Genomic DNA, 12,986 nt, shown 5'->3' with positions numbered 1-12,986 from the left:
AACAACCCTTTCTCCATCCTACACTGCGATGTAGATTGCTTGGATTTAATACCTTCCGATGGACTGAACACTTAAGACAGACAACACAACCTGCACTATTTTGAGCAGTCTCACATTCTGAGGTGAAAGGAGAGGCGGTTGATTTAGCAACACATAGGTTGCATAAGTCTGTCTGGTACCACTGGAAAAAATAAAGCTTGAGTTTCCACAGACAGGAGTCTGTTCCCCCATCCTTTAGCCCACAGAAATGTTTAAATTGTACATGCTGGACATATTATAGAGTGCACCCACTGGAACCACGTGCTCCGGGGAAGTTGTCACCTGCCTTTAGTAGTAGTCCCAAGCTGAAGTTATTGGGAGTACTAAGTACTTCTGGACCAGATGGCTGAAAAATGTGTTTGCCATTTCATTTGGGTTTCCAGTTTCCTATAATACAGTGCATTTTCTCCTCAGTGCACCAGCAGACCCCCTGTACAGGGGCCATGTCTAGCAGTGAACCAGCTGCAAACTTGGAATTTGAAGGAGCACGTAGTTGTCATTTGTGAAGGTGTCTGTTTAGGCATCTGTAGAAAGAGCTCTAATTTATTGCAATATCCAGTAAGGTGGGCATGCCAAAGTATGGGAGAGGCACAGAGGGGAGAAGTATCCATCTGAGAAAATAGGGAATTTTTCCTGTCTTCTTCCCACCTCGTTCCCTGTTTGACTAAAGCAAAGTCTGGTGAGTTTTTGATTGAGACGGTATAATGGATTATTGCTGGGTTATTGCTATTGAAATTATTGCCTCTGGATATTTGAAGAGATGAAAGTGGAGTGATTTTTCATTTGTTTTGTTGGTTTTGGGGGTTTTTTAATTGGATGCATAGAGGTTATGCACGGCTGTGCTTAGCACTAACCTGGATATGTGGTACTGACCAGTATTGTGTCCAGCAGAGAATTGTCTTGTACATAGCAGTGATCTGAGTTGTTTGAAGGAGGAATGAATATTTCTCAGGAAAGATGCATGATAGTTTGTTGTTTTACTGTATCTTGCAGATTCAACCTCTAATGATGAAGCTTCCCACCTAAATTCTTTCTTTTTGGGAGCAGAAAGAAAGGAAGAAAATGAAGAGTCTGAGCTGTTGATACATTGGGATAATCTCTTTCCATTGTATTGAACATTTCTACCTTTCCTTAAGTTTTGTTTCACCAGTTCTGCTTATCATTTTCTCATTGTTGCTGATTCTCTCCCCTCTCCGTTGCCTCTCCCATGGATTTTAATGTTGAATTTTTTCATTAATGAGTAACTGTTTTACACAGAGCGATGTGGGGGTTTTCCTCATAAAATACTTTAAGAAAAAAAAAAAAGAAACAAACCTGTAAATGCTGCATGATTAAAGAGTCATAAAACATTAACTAAAAGTCAGGATTGTTGCATAGACATTTGTAATGTATGTGTATGTCTTAATTTTTTGTGTGTCTGTGGGATGTTTGCAATTGCCTCTTTTTTCCATTTGTGAAAGAAATTATTCTTGCTGCTAAGTGGTGAAATAAAACACTGGTAAAGGCAGATTTGATGCTAACTATGCCTTCAATCTCATGAAAATAAGCTATTTTAGAATGTTCCTGTTGGCCTATTTTGTAGCTATTTACTGGAAGTGGTGTGAATAAGCATGCTGCGGTACGGTGCCTGGGACTATAAAAATGAGTCTTGCAGTAACAGATGTTGATTAATGATGTTATTTGTAATTGTTGTTCCTGCTAGAGGGCAGTGTGTGTAAGAGAGGCCCTGCCCTGTGCTGAGTAAAGATCTGTTCTGTGCAGCTCTTGTGTCCAAGTCTTCATTTATAACACATGCTTCTCCTCTGTTGTCAGGCGGCACATTCTGAGTAGCATGGTCAAGAGGTTCATGTAGTTTAAAAAAAATAAATTATATCCTGTCTCTAAGCTTGCAACCATAATGCTATGCAATCAATGAACACTTTTCTGACCTTAGTGGGTTTTTTCCAAGTGATTTCATTTTTCTGGTCTTGACCCAAAACCCATTGAAATTTGTTGGGACTCTGTTCATTTGAATGGGTTTTGGATCAGGTCTGTAAGTAGATGTCTTGCCCATCCTGTTCCATGTCAGACCAGTGTAATTGGCTTCTCTTCCCTACCATCCCTGGGACAAGTGAAACTCAGGGATCCAAGTCTGACTTCAACAATATTTTGTAGTTCAATAAGCTGATGTCATGGAGCTAATGACAGGGCTGGCATTTCTGCTTACACTGATCGTTTGCAACTACTTGGCATGCATGAATAAAAGAATACTATTTTCTTTGTCACTGATGTCTCAACAAATAAACACCTCCAGTATGTTTAAATTTTCCACTTGTTCCTGTCACTTCTGAAGTTTCTGTTAATACCTTGGGGTACATAGAAGCACAGGTTTATGATATTAAAGCGGACCATTGGGCCACAAAGAATGTTACTGTGCTTTTGTGGTCAGTACCTAAAGAAGAAAGAGCTACCATGATGCTTCTATGCAATAGCACAAGTTCTGCATGTGATGAGGGTTGATTTCTGTTTGAGCTCTTACAAGTTACAGTTCATACACCCTGCAGCACCCTCATGTCCTTGAATCTGAACACAAGAACTGCTTCCCAGAGTGTGCTTCCCTCAGTGCAGTGTTTATCATAATCAGCATTAATGTTAAAATTTACACAAACTTTACACTGATCTTGACATATATTTTTTCAGTAAGTGGACTGGGTATTTTTAGTCACTAATGCATCTACACAGTGAGGATATTATGTACATGTCTTTCTATTGAGATGGAGAAAAACAGTAAAGGATGGAGGGTATTATTAAGGAGTTTTCTATATGTACTCCATAAATAGAAATATGTTGTGATGCGCAATCGTATTTTTGTTGAAGTATATTGTGAAATGCCCCTTGTCTTAAATGGTGTGGATCAGTAAGCTGTAGGATTTTGTTATACTTGATTGCAAGCCTGATGTTTTGATACAATAGACTTCTTTATTCTTTACTCTTTCTCTCTTTCTATAATTTGTAGCCTACATTGAAGATCTCACAAGATGTGTTGAACAAAGCAGAAGACTCATTATCGTGTTAACTCCAGACTATGTTCTCAGGAGAGGATGGAGTATTTTTGAGATGGAAAACAGACTCCATAACATGCTAGTCAGTGGAGAAATCAAAGTTATTTTGATTGAGTGTACTGAATTAAAAGGGAAGGTGAATTATCATGAAGTGGAATCTTTAAAGCACACCATCAAACTTCTCTCAGTGGTCAAGTGGAAAGGACCAAAGAGCAGCAAACTGAATTCTAAGTTTTGGAAGCGCCTAGTCTTTGAAATGCCAGGGAAGAAAAAGGAGGTGGTGTCTCGCCATCAGGTCCTGGATTCTGCAGAGCAGGGCCTTTTTGGAGACCTCCAGACTGTACCCTCTCTTGCCGTCACGGGCACTTCTGCCACGTTGGTAGAATCACGGGCTGATTTAACTGATTACCATCAAGCAGACTCTGTGCAAATGAGACATTATTGCAGAGGATACGAATACGATGTGTCAGCAGCGACGTTGCCAATAGCTTCCATAAGCAATCATCACACATACTGTAACATACCTTTGACACTACTAAATGGACAGCTACCTCTTAACAATACCGTGAAGGATCCCCAGGAGTTTCACAGGAACAACCCATTGCTACCTTTATCAGCAAAGGAGCTTAGCTTCACCAGTGATATTTGGTAGTGAAGATCAAGACTCTTGAGATGCTTCATGACCACCATGAAGACTCATTTTTAAAGAACTTTACCCTAACCCCATGGGGTGAGAAAACATATTTGAAGCAGCGGCACACTTGTTTGCTTTTCTACTTGAACTTTTTTGTTTACATTTACAAATTATTGACAAAGGGGGCATTCTTTTGTAACTCAGTAATGTCCTTCCTGTCTTTTAATGTACAGTTTTATTGTTTCTTTAAAAAGGAGGGGGGATAGAAAAAAAAAAAACTACATTATTTTACAGTAGGTTTACAATCTGGGATGGATAAAAGGTCACTGTATATGATCTCCAACATCCATACATATTTGAGTAATAGTATTCGAAATACACAGAAGTCATTGGGTTTTTCATATAGACCAGTAGAGTTTGAAATTCTAATTGTGCTATGGAAATGATTTATCTCCTGCACAGACCACAAGGGGTGAATCATTGTCAAAGGGAAGGAGGAAGAAACCTTCCCGGTAACATAGTCTCGCAAATACATTTTAGAAGATGACCAGCTGAAACAATGCAGATGAAGCTTTATCAATAAAGTGCATAGTAACAGTTACTGCAGAATAAATCACCTGCTCACATCGGCATCTCTTCATTTTATTATTGAGGCATGTATTCCTAGTCAGTGGTTAGCAATGTGGTTGTATTAAACAACTTACTAGAATATCGGAAGATGTTTAGGAGGATTTTAAACAATTTTTCTGTTGATTATAGATTATTTCACAATTTTTTGCAGATCGTTAATTACTTTTTTTTAAACAGTTTAAGTATAAATTTATCAGTCAGTCTATTAATTCAAAAATTCTTAAAATATCAAGCTCTTTTAAGATTTGTAGTAAAGGCAATGTCATTTTACATAGGATTTTTTTTCCAAAACCAATAGTTACAATTTGAAATTAACCTTTTTGTGAGAACATCAGCAATAGAAAATAATTACTACAGCAATATTCAGAGATTAAGTGCTAAATTATTCAGGTTTACTAGTAGTCTGACTTCAATTGCAGTGATAATTACCTGAGACAGTTCTCTCTGTTTATCTACCTGTCAATTTATGTACCTTTTAAATATGGCTGAAGCAGGAATATTTCTTCTCTCTGTGCAACTAGTGAAAAGTGATATTTTTAAGCAGCTGGTAAGGTCTTGCATTTCTCACTTATGTGAATGATTCCATCACTCAAATAGGATACTGTCATTTATCTTTCATGGAAGGCATTCTCGCTGCTTGTGGATTGAGGAGTGTTATACAGGTACTCAGCATCAGGCATTAGTACTCAGCAAGCCAAGATTTCTTTGGACCAGTATGTTTCATGGAGATTTCAGTACTCAGTTGATTAAGGGTTGCCGAGTCAGACCATGGAGACAAAAGTATTCAAGGAAGAAGCTCTAAATAATGAAGGCAGAAGCCAGTTTTGCAGTTTTTGGCATGGCTTTAATGAAAACACAGCAGACATGAGAGTTTGGTCTTAGTAAGGTCTGCTGGAGCAAGTTCCCAAAAATATTTTTATGGCAGGCAACCTTGCCTGTATTTCAGTATGTTTTTAGCGTTGTTCTCTTTGATTGCATGAATAAAAGTTAGCCCTCTGCACTCAGCTGCCTGTGGTTTCATCAGCAAACAAGTTCAGTAAATCCTTGACATTTTGCAGTGGTTCCTAAATTGTACCCTACAGTCAAATGGAAACAAACACTGACCTAAGACTTAAAAGTATCCAGAATTGGCCCAAAGGCCATGAGAATGATCTCAAATGTGCAATAATTCATAGAGGTCGGTATTTTTCCATTGCTTCTTTCCCCAGTTCTTTGTTCTGTGCCCTCTTACACCAGTTATTATCTGTACGATTTTTGTTAGGTTCTAAATAATATATGTTTCTCTTGTTTTTTCTAGCATTATTATGCATTTGACACTAACACTGACAATGGAAATCTAGAAAATATATTAATTTACTGCACAGTATAGGACTATAACTTGCTCTTTTGTGAAGTTAAGTTCTGAACATAAGGTGTTTAATATACGTATTTTTCTACTGAGAAAGAAAGTGATTTTACCTCCATTATAAATATATGTATTTCAACCTTCTCCCAGAAATTTACAAAATTTGCACTGTTTTATAAGTGTTACAGACTGTGTTTACACTGGCTATGTTCTATAATGCAAAGTGTAATTAAAAAAAAAAAAAAAAAGGAAAAAAAAAAAACTAAAAGAAAACCCTGCATGAAAAGAGCTGCATATGTTTAGATGAAAAACTGTACTTTTCATTATTTTCCTTTCCACATTACTCTAGAATCTGGTTAATTCACATAGAATGTTCAGTGAGATTTTAAACCTACTAGTTCTGTATTAAGCATGCAAACTCCAAAAAAAGAAAAAAAAAAAACAAAAAACAAACAACATATGCAGGCTGGTCTGCTTCTTTTATTTACAACGACTAAATATGGGTAGCAAATTCATGTACCTGATGGTGGTATGTCTCTTAGAGCAGTAGCTGTTCAAAAGCAAAATGCAGTCATGTTTGCATTGAGGTAACATGAAAAGAACAGTTTTTCTGTCATTTTGCAGAAGCACATTGTGTGTCTGTGTATCAGTATCTTTTAGTTATAGACGACAAGTCACAATCTGCTTTAAGATTTCGAAGTGTGTATTGAGTACTACGACAATATATACATGAATTGGAACCACCTGTACCCCGCTGCTTTCAGTATGGGGATGGGGGCCTGAGCTCAGGAGGCCTCTTGTTGGCTCAGTTCCATGTAATTGCAGTATGACGTGCTAGAGGCCAAGTGTTTCCATAGGTAGCGCTTAAGGGACTGGAAAAATGCTGTCAAACAGTGAAATACATCCATCGGTGGGACTTGGGTGGCACAGAGCCCGGGGGCTTGTCCCTCTGTGAAGATCACCTCCATAGCAGTGCACCCCCGGGGTCCCTTGTGGCAGCAGTGACAGCTGGGTCAGGGCCTTGGTGGCAAAAATGTTCCAGCTCGTTCTTGAGAACTTCATGAGCTGAAATAGAAGGGCAGAAGGGCATTTAGCCTTCCTCTGTCTCACCAAAGCCCTGCACTTACTCAGCTGGATTTATCGGGGAAGAGGCCAGGGCACGGCCCTGACAGTGCGTGTGCGAGTGTGCAGGGCTCGGCGGGTCCGGCTGTGCCTTCCCCAGTGACAGAATCACCAGTGACAGGCATCCTTACTGCAGCCACGTGGGGCTTCCGAGCTGGGGCACAGCCATTTGAAAGGTGGTTTGTTATAGTGTTTGGAAACTGCTGTTTGTAAACTTGCCTTTGTGTGTGATGTGCTTCAGAAGCAGTTATGGTTTGAAGGTTGTCTATAAAATGAGCTAGAAATTGGAAACCCATTTGGTCTCTACAGGTTTTATGTTCCTAAAGAAAAAGTTTGGAGAGAAGACAGGGTCATTTTTAACATAGCAGAGTGAATATTGACAGTTCTTGGGGGCTGTGTGCTGGACCAGTGTTTTAATAATTAATATTCCTTCTCTAGACAGTGGATGAGAAACCTGTATAAAGATATTGCCATACTCTGCCTACAGGTCTGCTCCAAACCCATTCAAGCCAACAGAAAGAGTTCCGTCAAATTCAGCAGGCTTTGGATAAGGCCATAAAACCTTAGGTTTACTGTGTATAGAGGAATAAAAAACACAAAAGGGGGAGAAAAAATTCAAGAGACCAAGAATTGCTTATTTAGTCTGCCTAAAGCCAAGCTTATTTTTGTCCCTGTTCAGTGCAAATATGCTCCAGGACTATCCAGCCTTGGGAAAGGAATTTTGTTCATTCTTTGTTATAAACAAGACAAGGACTTGGGAATAAATAACAGATACTTTTCTTTTTTTTTTGGGGGGGGGGGGGGGAATCGTTATTTTTAGGGGCTTCTACTCTGCTCTCAGTAGTTCCCTTGATACAACAGGCTTTTGCTGTTCATCCAAATGTATAAGCACATACTTAAATTCCCCTTAATTCAGTGAGAAATACTTTACTGAGCAGGGGCCTGGAAGAGTAGGTTGGTGCCAGAAATCACAGCATTTAGCAGCCTTTAGAATTGTGCCCTTATGGAGAGCCGCAGAGCAGCTTTTCTGATTTTAGTCTCTGAATAGATGTGAGTATTACAGCGGAACAGCTGTCAGGACTCACAGTCCTGGTTACAAGAGAGAAAGTCTTCAATGCTTGTTAGCCTGTGGCGTCTACCTGGGAACTCAGTGGTAGGGGGGGAGAACAATGGCTTTTTTCATTGTGTCCCCATTGGGCAACTGGGAGCTTACCCCATGGGCAGCGGCCATGGGACAGCTCAGTTAGAAATACTGCCTGCACAAAACCTCTGCCTCCATGCAGCGTTTTGTGCATCTTCTCTTGTGCACCCTTTGAGGTTCATGCTGCAAGGTTACTGGGCCACTAAGAAATAAGTAGAGAGTGTGAAGAAGGGAGAGAAAGATGAGGGCAGTCAGAGTCCAAGGGTTTTCCAGGCAGAAACACTGATTCAGTATAGCACAATGACAGGTCTTGCATGAGTGCATCGTTTTTGTCCACTATTCAGTGGATGTTGGGCAAAGTTCCCCAAGAAAGTATCACTTCTTGCCAGCTCACTTGCTTCAGAACCCATCTCTTGATAATTCTTAAATTAAATTTCAGTTTCCTGTTGGATGGGAAACTTTGTTTCTTCCACAGAAGCAAACAAACAAAGCTGCTTCTTTACATGTGTGGAAATTTCTCACAAAGTCAAAACTCATGCTTTCTGCTGGTCCTGTGGGGTTGAAATTCATATGTAATGCCAGAAGTGTTACTAGACCACCTCTGGTGGCGTGATGAGGTGACTGGTTTCTGCAGAGCAGTGGATCCCATCACTGGAGAGTACAACTTCTGGCAAACCAAAGTGCTCACTTCTACCATTGCCCTGTTCTACCAGATGTACATTTCTAACAAGCACGGTCCAGAGTTGGGAGAAAGGTGGGTACCAAACATTACTGTTTAGGACTGTCCCAACAGCAGTTCTGCTGCAGCTCTTGCAACATGTAGTTGCTGGGTGCTGTATCAGTTTACATCGGTACGGTCCCCGGGGGTCTCAGCCTTGCAGTCTGCTGAGCAGAGAAATCACAGCCAGAGCCTGTTTTTCCAAAGCAATGAAGCCACACAGGAGTCAGATCTTATCAAAAGTCCATGGGAATTAGTCTTGGTCCTCAGTTCTTGTATTACCAACATTAGTTAGTTTGGACTGTGAGAAATAATGACTGCTCTGAGCAGCAGAGCTGGAAGAGCTGCACCAAGGCAGCAGTGAGCCAACAGGTCCTACCTCGCACAGGCCAGGGGGAAAATGGGTACCTGGACATTACGATGATGTTCATTTAACGTAATCAATATTGGTCTAGTTGCTTATAAAACAGTGAAAAATACATAGAAGTCCCTTCCTCCGTGGTCCTGAAAGTATTTAAAGTTTTGAAATATCATAAATAATAGTGATTAAACCAGTTCCATTTTGGTACTAATTAGCACAAATAATGTTAAAAATATGTGATTTTGGAATACTTTGTTACAGGAAGAAAGCAAAATTTGAAAATGGGAAGTAATGGCACATCACATTCTTGCAAATACAAAGAACAATGTTCTGAAATGTACTTTGCTTCCCTAAAGAAATGACATGAAGTGTTTGTGATGGTGAAGGAAGGACAGCTTTGAAATGCTTACCGCAAGAAGCCATTTGATCATTTCAATGCCACTGGAGAAATTCAGAGGTTAATAAGGCTGCTCCAAAGAGGTGTAAAACAATGTCTGTAAAAAAGGAAACATAAAGTAAAAGTTACCGAGCTTTGCCAGGATATTTGTCATTTAAATATAAAACAGTAGCACTGCCAATAGAAGCAGAACATGACCTGTCAGCATTTTCTCTTCGTTGCAATATCATTGTACAGCTACAGACTAAGCAGTAAAGAAAATAAATAATAATAATAAAAATACAGTTTGTCAAGCTGAGCCAGATTCTCACGGTAGGTATTCTATAAACAACTCCTCTAATTCATTTTGATAGACTGTAATTGGCTTTACAAGGTTTTAAGAGCTTTCTTCTCTTCAGGACAAACACAAAGACAAAACAATGTATTTTATACTAGATGCATTTTGCAATTTCTTTTAAGACTGTAAAATAATTCCTTTGTACACAGCAGTGGGTGGTAAATGTTTTCCTGGCTGCCAGTTTCCACTATGGGCATGCAAAGTGTTTTTTTCTGGAGAGCACCAACAGCTACTGCTGAACCCATCTACAGGGCTGTGCTGGAGTGCCATGGGGTACCCACCGTGCTCACGCATGGCTGGGGGGGGCTCAGGCATTTGGCTGGGCAATGCCTAGAGAACAGAGCACCAGCTCAGGCTGAGCTCATCCTGAATAGGGGGATTTGCAAAGTCTCTGATGCTCTCTTTTAATGGAGCATTGTAGGCAAGCCAAGGTGGAAATTAAAATTGTCGAAGGTAGAATAGTGCACCTCATTTCTTTCTAAATCCAAATTATTTGGGATTCAGAGCACACCCTGGAATTTATGATGTGGAAGAGAGAATTAGTGATTCTTATGCAGAGAGCACAAGGGGCTTTTCTTTTACTACCAAGACATATTTTCATGAGAAAACCAGACCCTGACATGGCCTAGACTTAATGTAAATTAGCCTCTTACGAGGTGACTCAGGAAGAGAAGGTCTAATGAGATGTGAAGAAGCTTTTAAAGTACAATATACTCTAATCAGCATGTGTACATGGCTTAAAGGTAACTTCTGTCAGCACCTAAAAGGGAGCATTTAATAGTCCCCAAATAACATTAGAGACTCTATTCTGTGCAGGCTATACACAGAAATTATAACAACCTTTAAAACCCTTAACAGCTCTTTGATTAAAGGATATCAAAGGCTTTATGATCATGAAACAATTAATCTAACACCTAACTCCACTGGGGAAATGTTTTCATCCTCTCTTTAGCAAACAAAAAAAAGGGTTAGGATCCATTTTGCCCAAGATCCTACCAAAAACCAAAGGCAGAGCTTGGGCCATGCCCCCAGTCTCCCAGTCCAGAGCTCTGACCAGTAGATAATATTCCCTGGACCAGACTGGCAATGCCACAGCAGATTGCCTCATCCTGGCTCTGTGGCTGCATCATCTCAACCAACAGAAAAATACTTTTTCAGTCTCTGTGAACAACCTCTGGATGTCCCCTAAGTGGGTCACACCATGGCTGCTTTGGGGGGCACGGGAGAGCTCTCCCAGAGCGAATCGTGATGCTTCTCTGTGGCATCAGCAGCTCACTGCGGAGGGGTGAAAAGGCAGAAGTTAATCATCGGCAGTGAAGTGACTTTGGAAGGACGCAGACTGACAAGATGAGATGACAGGAAATCTCTGCGCTGTAGCAAATTATTGGCAAAAGGAGACAGCGGGGGGAAAAAAATTGAACTGACAGATAATTTGTACCTAACAACCAGCCTGAACCCATATCAGAGCTCTGGCTCTTATACTGCCAAACTCAGGGAAAATCTGAACAAAGTTCAAACTTCATTGCTAACACCCATCAACATAATGAACAGAGTAAGCATCTGTGATATGACAGTGCCAGTCTGTGAGGAAGGCTTCAATCCAGGGCCAGAAGTTTTCAGTTACCCTTCTGAACAATCTCTTCTTGCAGAATGCCTAGGCCAATGCAGGGATAGGTATATCTTAGCGCATGGACAATTCAGAGCAGCCCCTTTATTGTGCAATGAAAGAGGGGAGCCCAAGACATTGAAGTAAAGGAGGACATTCATGAACTTGATCGACCTGGCTTGTCCTTGGCAGGCTCCCCCAGCAGTGAAATACAAGCACGAGCGCCCTGTAAGAAGAGTGACATGGCAGAGGCAGTCAGGCTGGGTGAGTGTGTCTGAGAGGTGCTACCGAGCAGCGATTTGGGGCAGAGAGGGGCAAGAGCTGAGTGCGTGAGGAGCTGGAGCCCACCACTGCCTGCCTAGAAGATGTGCCCATGCCGGCAGCTGGTGGGAGTGTGTAGGGCATGGGCACTTCTGGGACCGTGGCATCAGCACCTCGTGGTCACTGCAGCCTGCTCTGAAACCAATGAGAGGGCTTCCAAAACTATTTATGGGACCCAATGCCTGAGCTCCCCAGGGTCCAAAGAAAGGTAAATCCTATCCAAACAGCTCTGCCCCCAGGAAACAGGCTAATAAGGGGCTAATAAAGGAAACAATAACAGTAGTCATTAATTCAGCAATTTGTTTTAAATCCCTTTCTTAAACTATTAACCATATCTTAGAAACTCATCATCTTACTGGACTTTAATGTACTGAAGTCCCTGGAGAGGGTACAGGAATAGCATTGGGTGTAGCAGAGTGTTTTACGTGTGGTATAAACCTGGTCCCTGTCATAGGGATTAAGGGGGAGATGAGGCCTTAGGTGGCTCTTGCAAGGTCTGGGTACCAATTGTGAGGTCCAGGCACTGCCATCCATGGGAGGAGGAGAAGACGTGTCTGCAGGGCAGCGGTGGAAATCTCCCGCTCTGTACCACCAGCCCCGGGCCGGAGAGCTGGAGCAGCAGAGCCCAACGGGCAGAGCACCCCGTGCCCCGCGGGCAGCCGAGCATCGCGGCGGCGCGTCCGCAGTCAGCAGAATAGAGGCGGCCTATGACAAGGGCTTGTCTTGCAAAATACAGCAATGTAACCTTTGAGCTGCTAATCATTTTTCCTTTTTGGCAGCCAAACAAATGTTACGAAAGAGTAATTCTCAGCATCCATTGTACCCTGAGGGTTAACAAACATGTGTAAGAAGAGCTCCAGATAGAGAGCTGGCAGCCTCTACTTCTCCTTCAGTGTGTGGAGAGCTCTACTGAGACTTGAGGGATGATGGGAGTTGTCTTTTCTTCTTTTTTTTTGAGAAATAAGGTCACAGAAATTGTCAGAGGAGCATGTGGAGCGATTATAGCAAAAACACAGAAGCCTTTTAGAGAAACTTCCTGGTTTTAGAAGCCTGATTTTTGTTATTTTACAGTAAGACTGTAAAGCACAAACTCTCCCCAAGAGAGCCAGGGAAAAGTGCAGTGGTTTGTGCAGGGAGGTCACAGGAGTTGAGGCAGGAGTGGGCAGAAGGGCAGAAACCAGCGTGTGGATGTGAGACGGCTGACACTAATCTGACACAGTGCCCTGCAGGGACAGAGCCAGCAGCCTCCTTACAATGGGGACATGCAGCGCCCATCCCCCTGCCTCGGGCTGAC

The 12,986-nt window shown here is 41.5% G+C and overlaps 1 protein-coding gene across 5 annotated transcripts in view; it reads left to right on the top strand.

Moving 5' to 3' along the window:
* The window catches only part of IL1RAPL2 (interleukin 1 receptor accessory protein like 2), a 396,678-nt gene extending 389,206 nt beyond the window's left edge, over positions 1-7,472 (top strand). For all 5 annotated transcript variants that reach the window (XM_074915420.1, XM_074915422.1, XM_074915421.1 and 2 more), the window contains one exon: positions 3,035-7,472. In XM_074915420.1, the coding sequence (XP_074771521.1) occupies positions 3,035-3,732 (698 nt within the window). In that variant the 3' untranslated portion in view covers positions 3,733-7,472. The remainder of the gene's footprint in view (positions 1-3,034) is intronic.
* The last annotated feature ends 5,514 nt before the right edge of the window (positions 7,473-12,986 follow it).

This window comes from Athene noctua, chromosome 11, assembly GCF_965140245.1.
Source record: "Athene noctua chromosome 11, bAthNoc1.hap1.1, whole genome shotgun sequence".
NCBI lineage: Eukaryota > Metazoa > Chordata > Aves > Strigiformes > Strigidae > Athene > Athene noctua.
This window is presented reverse-complemented; position numbering and strand designations above follow the sequence as displayed.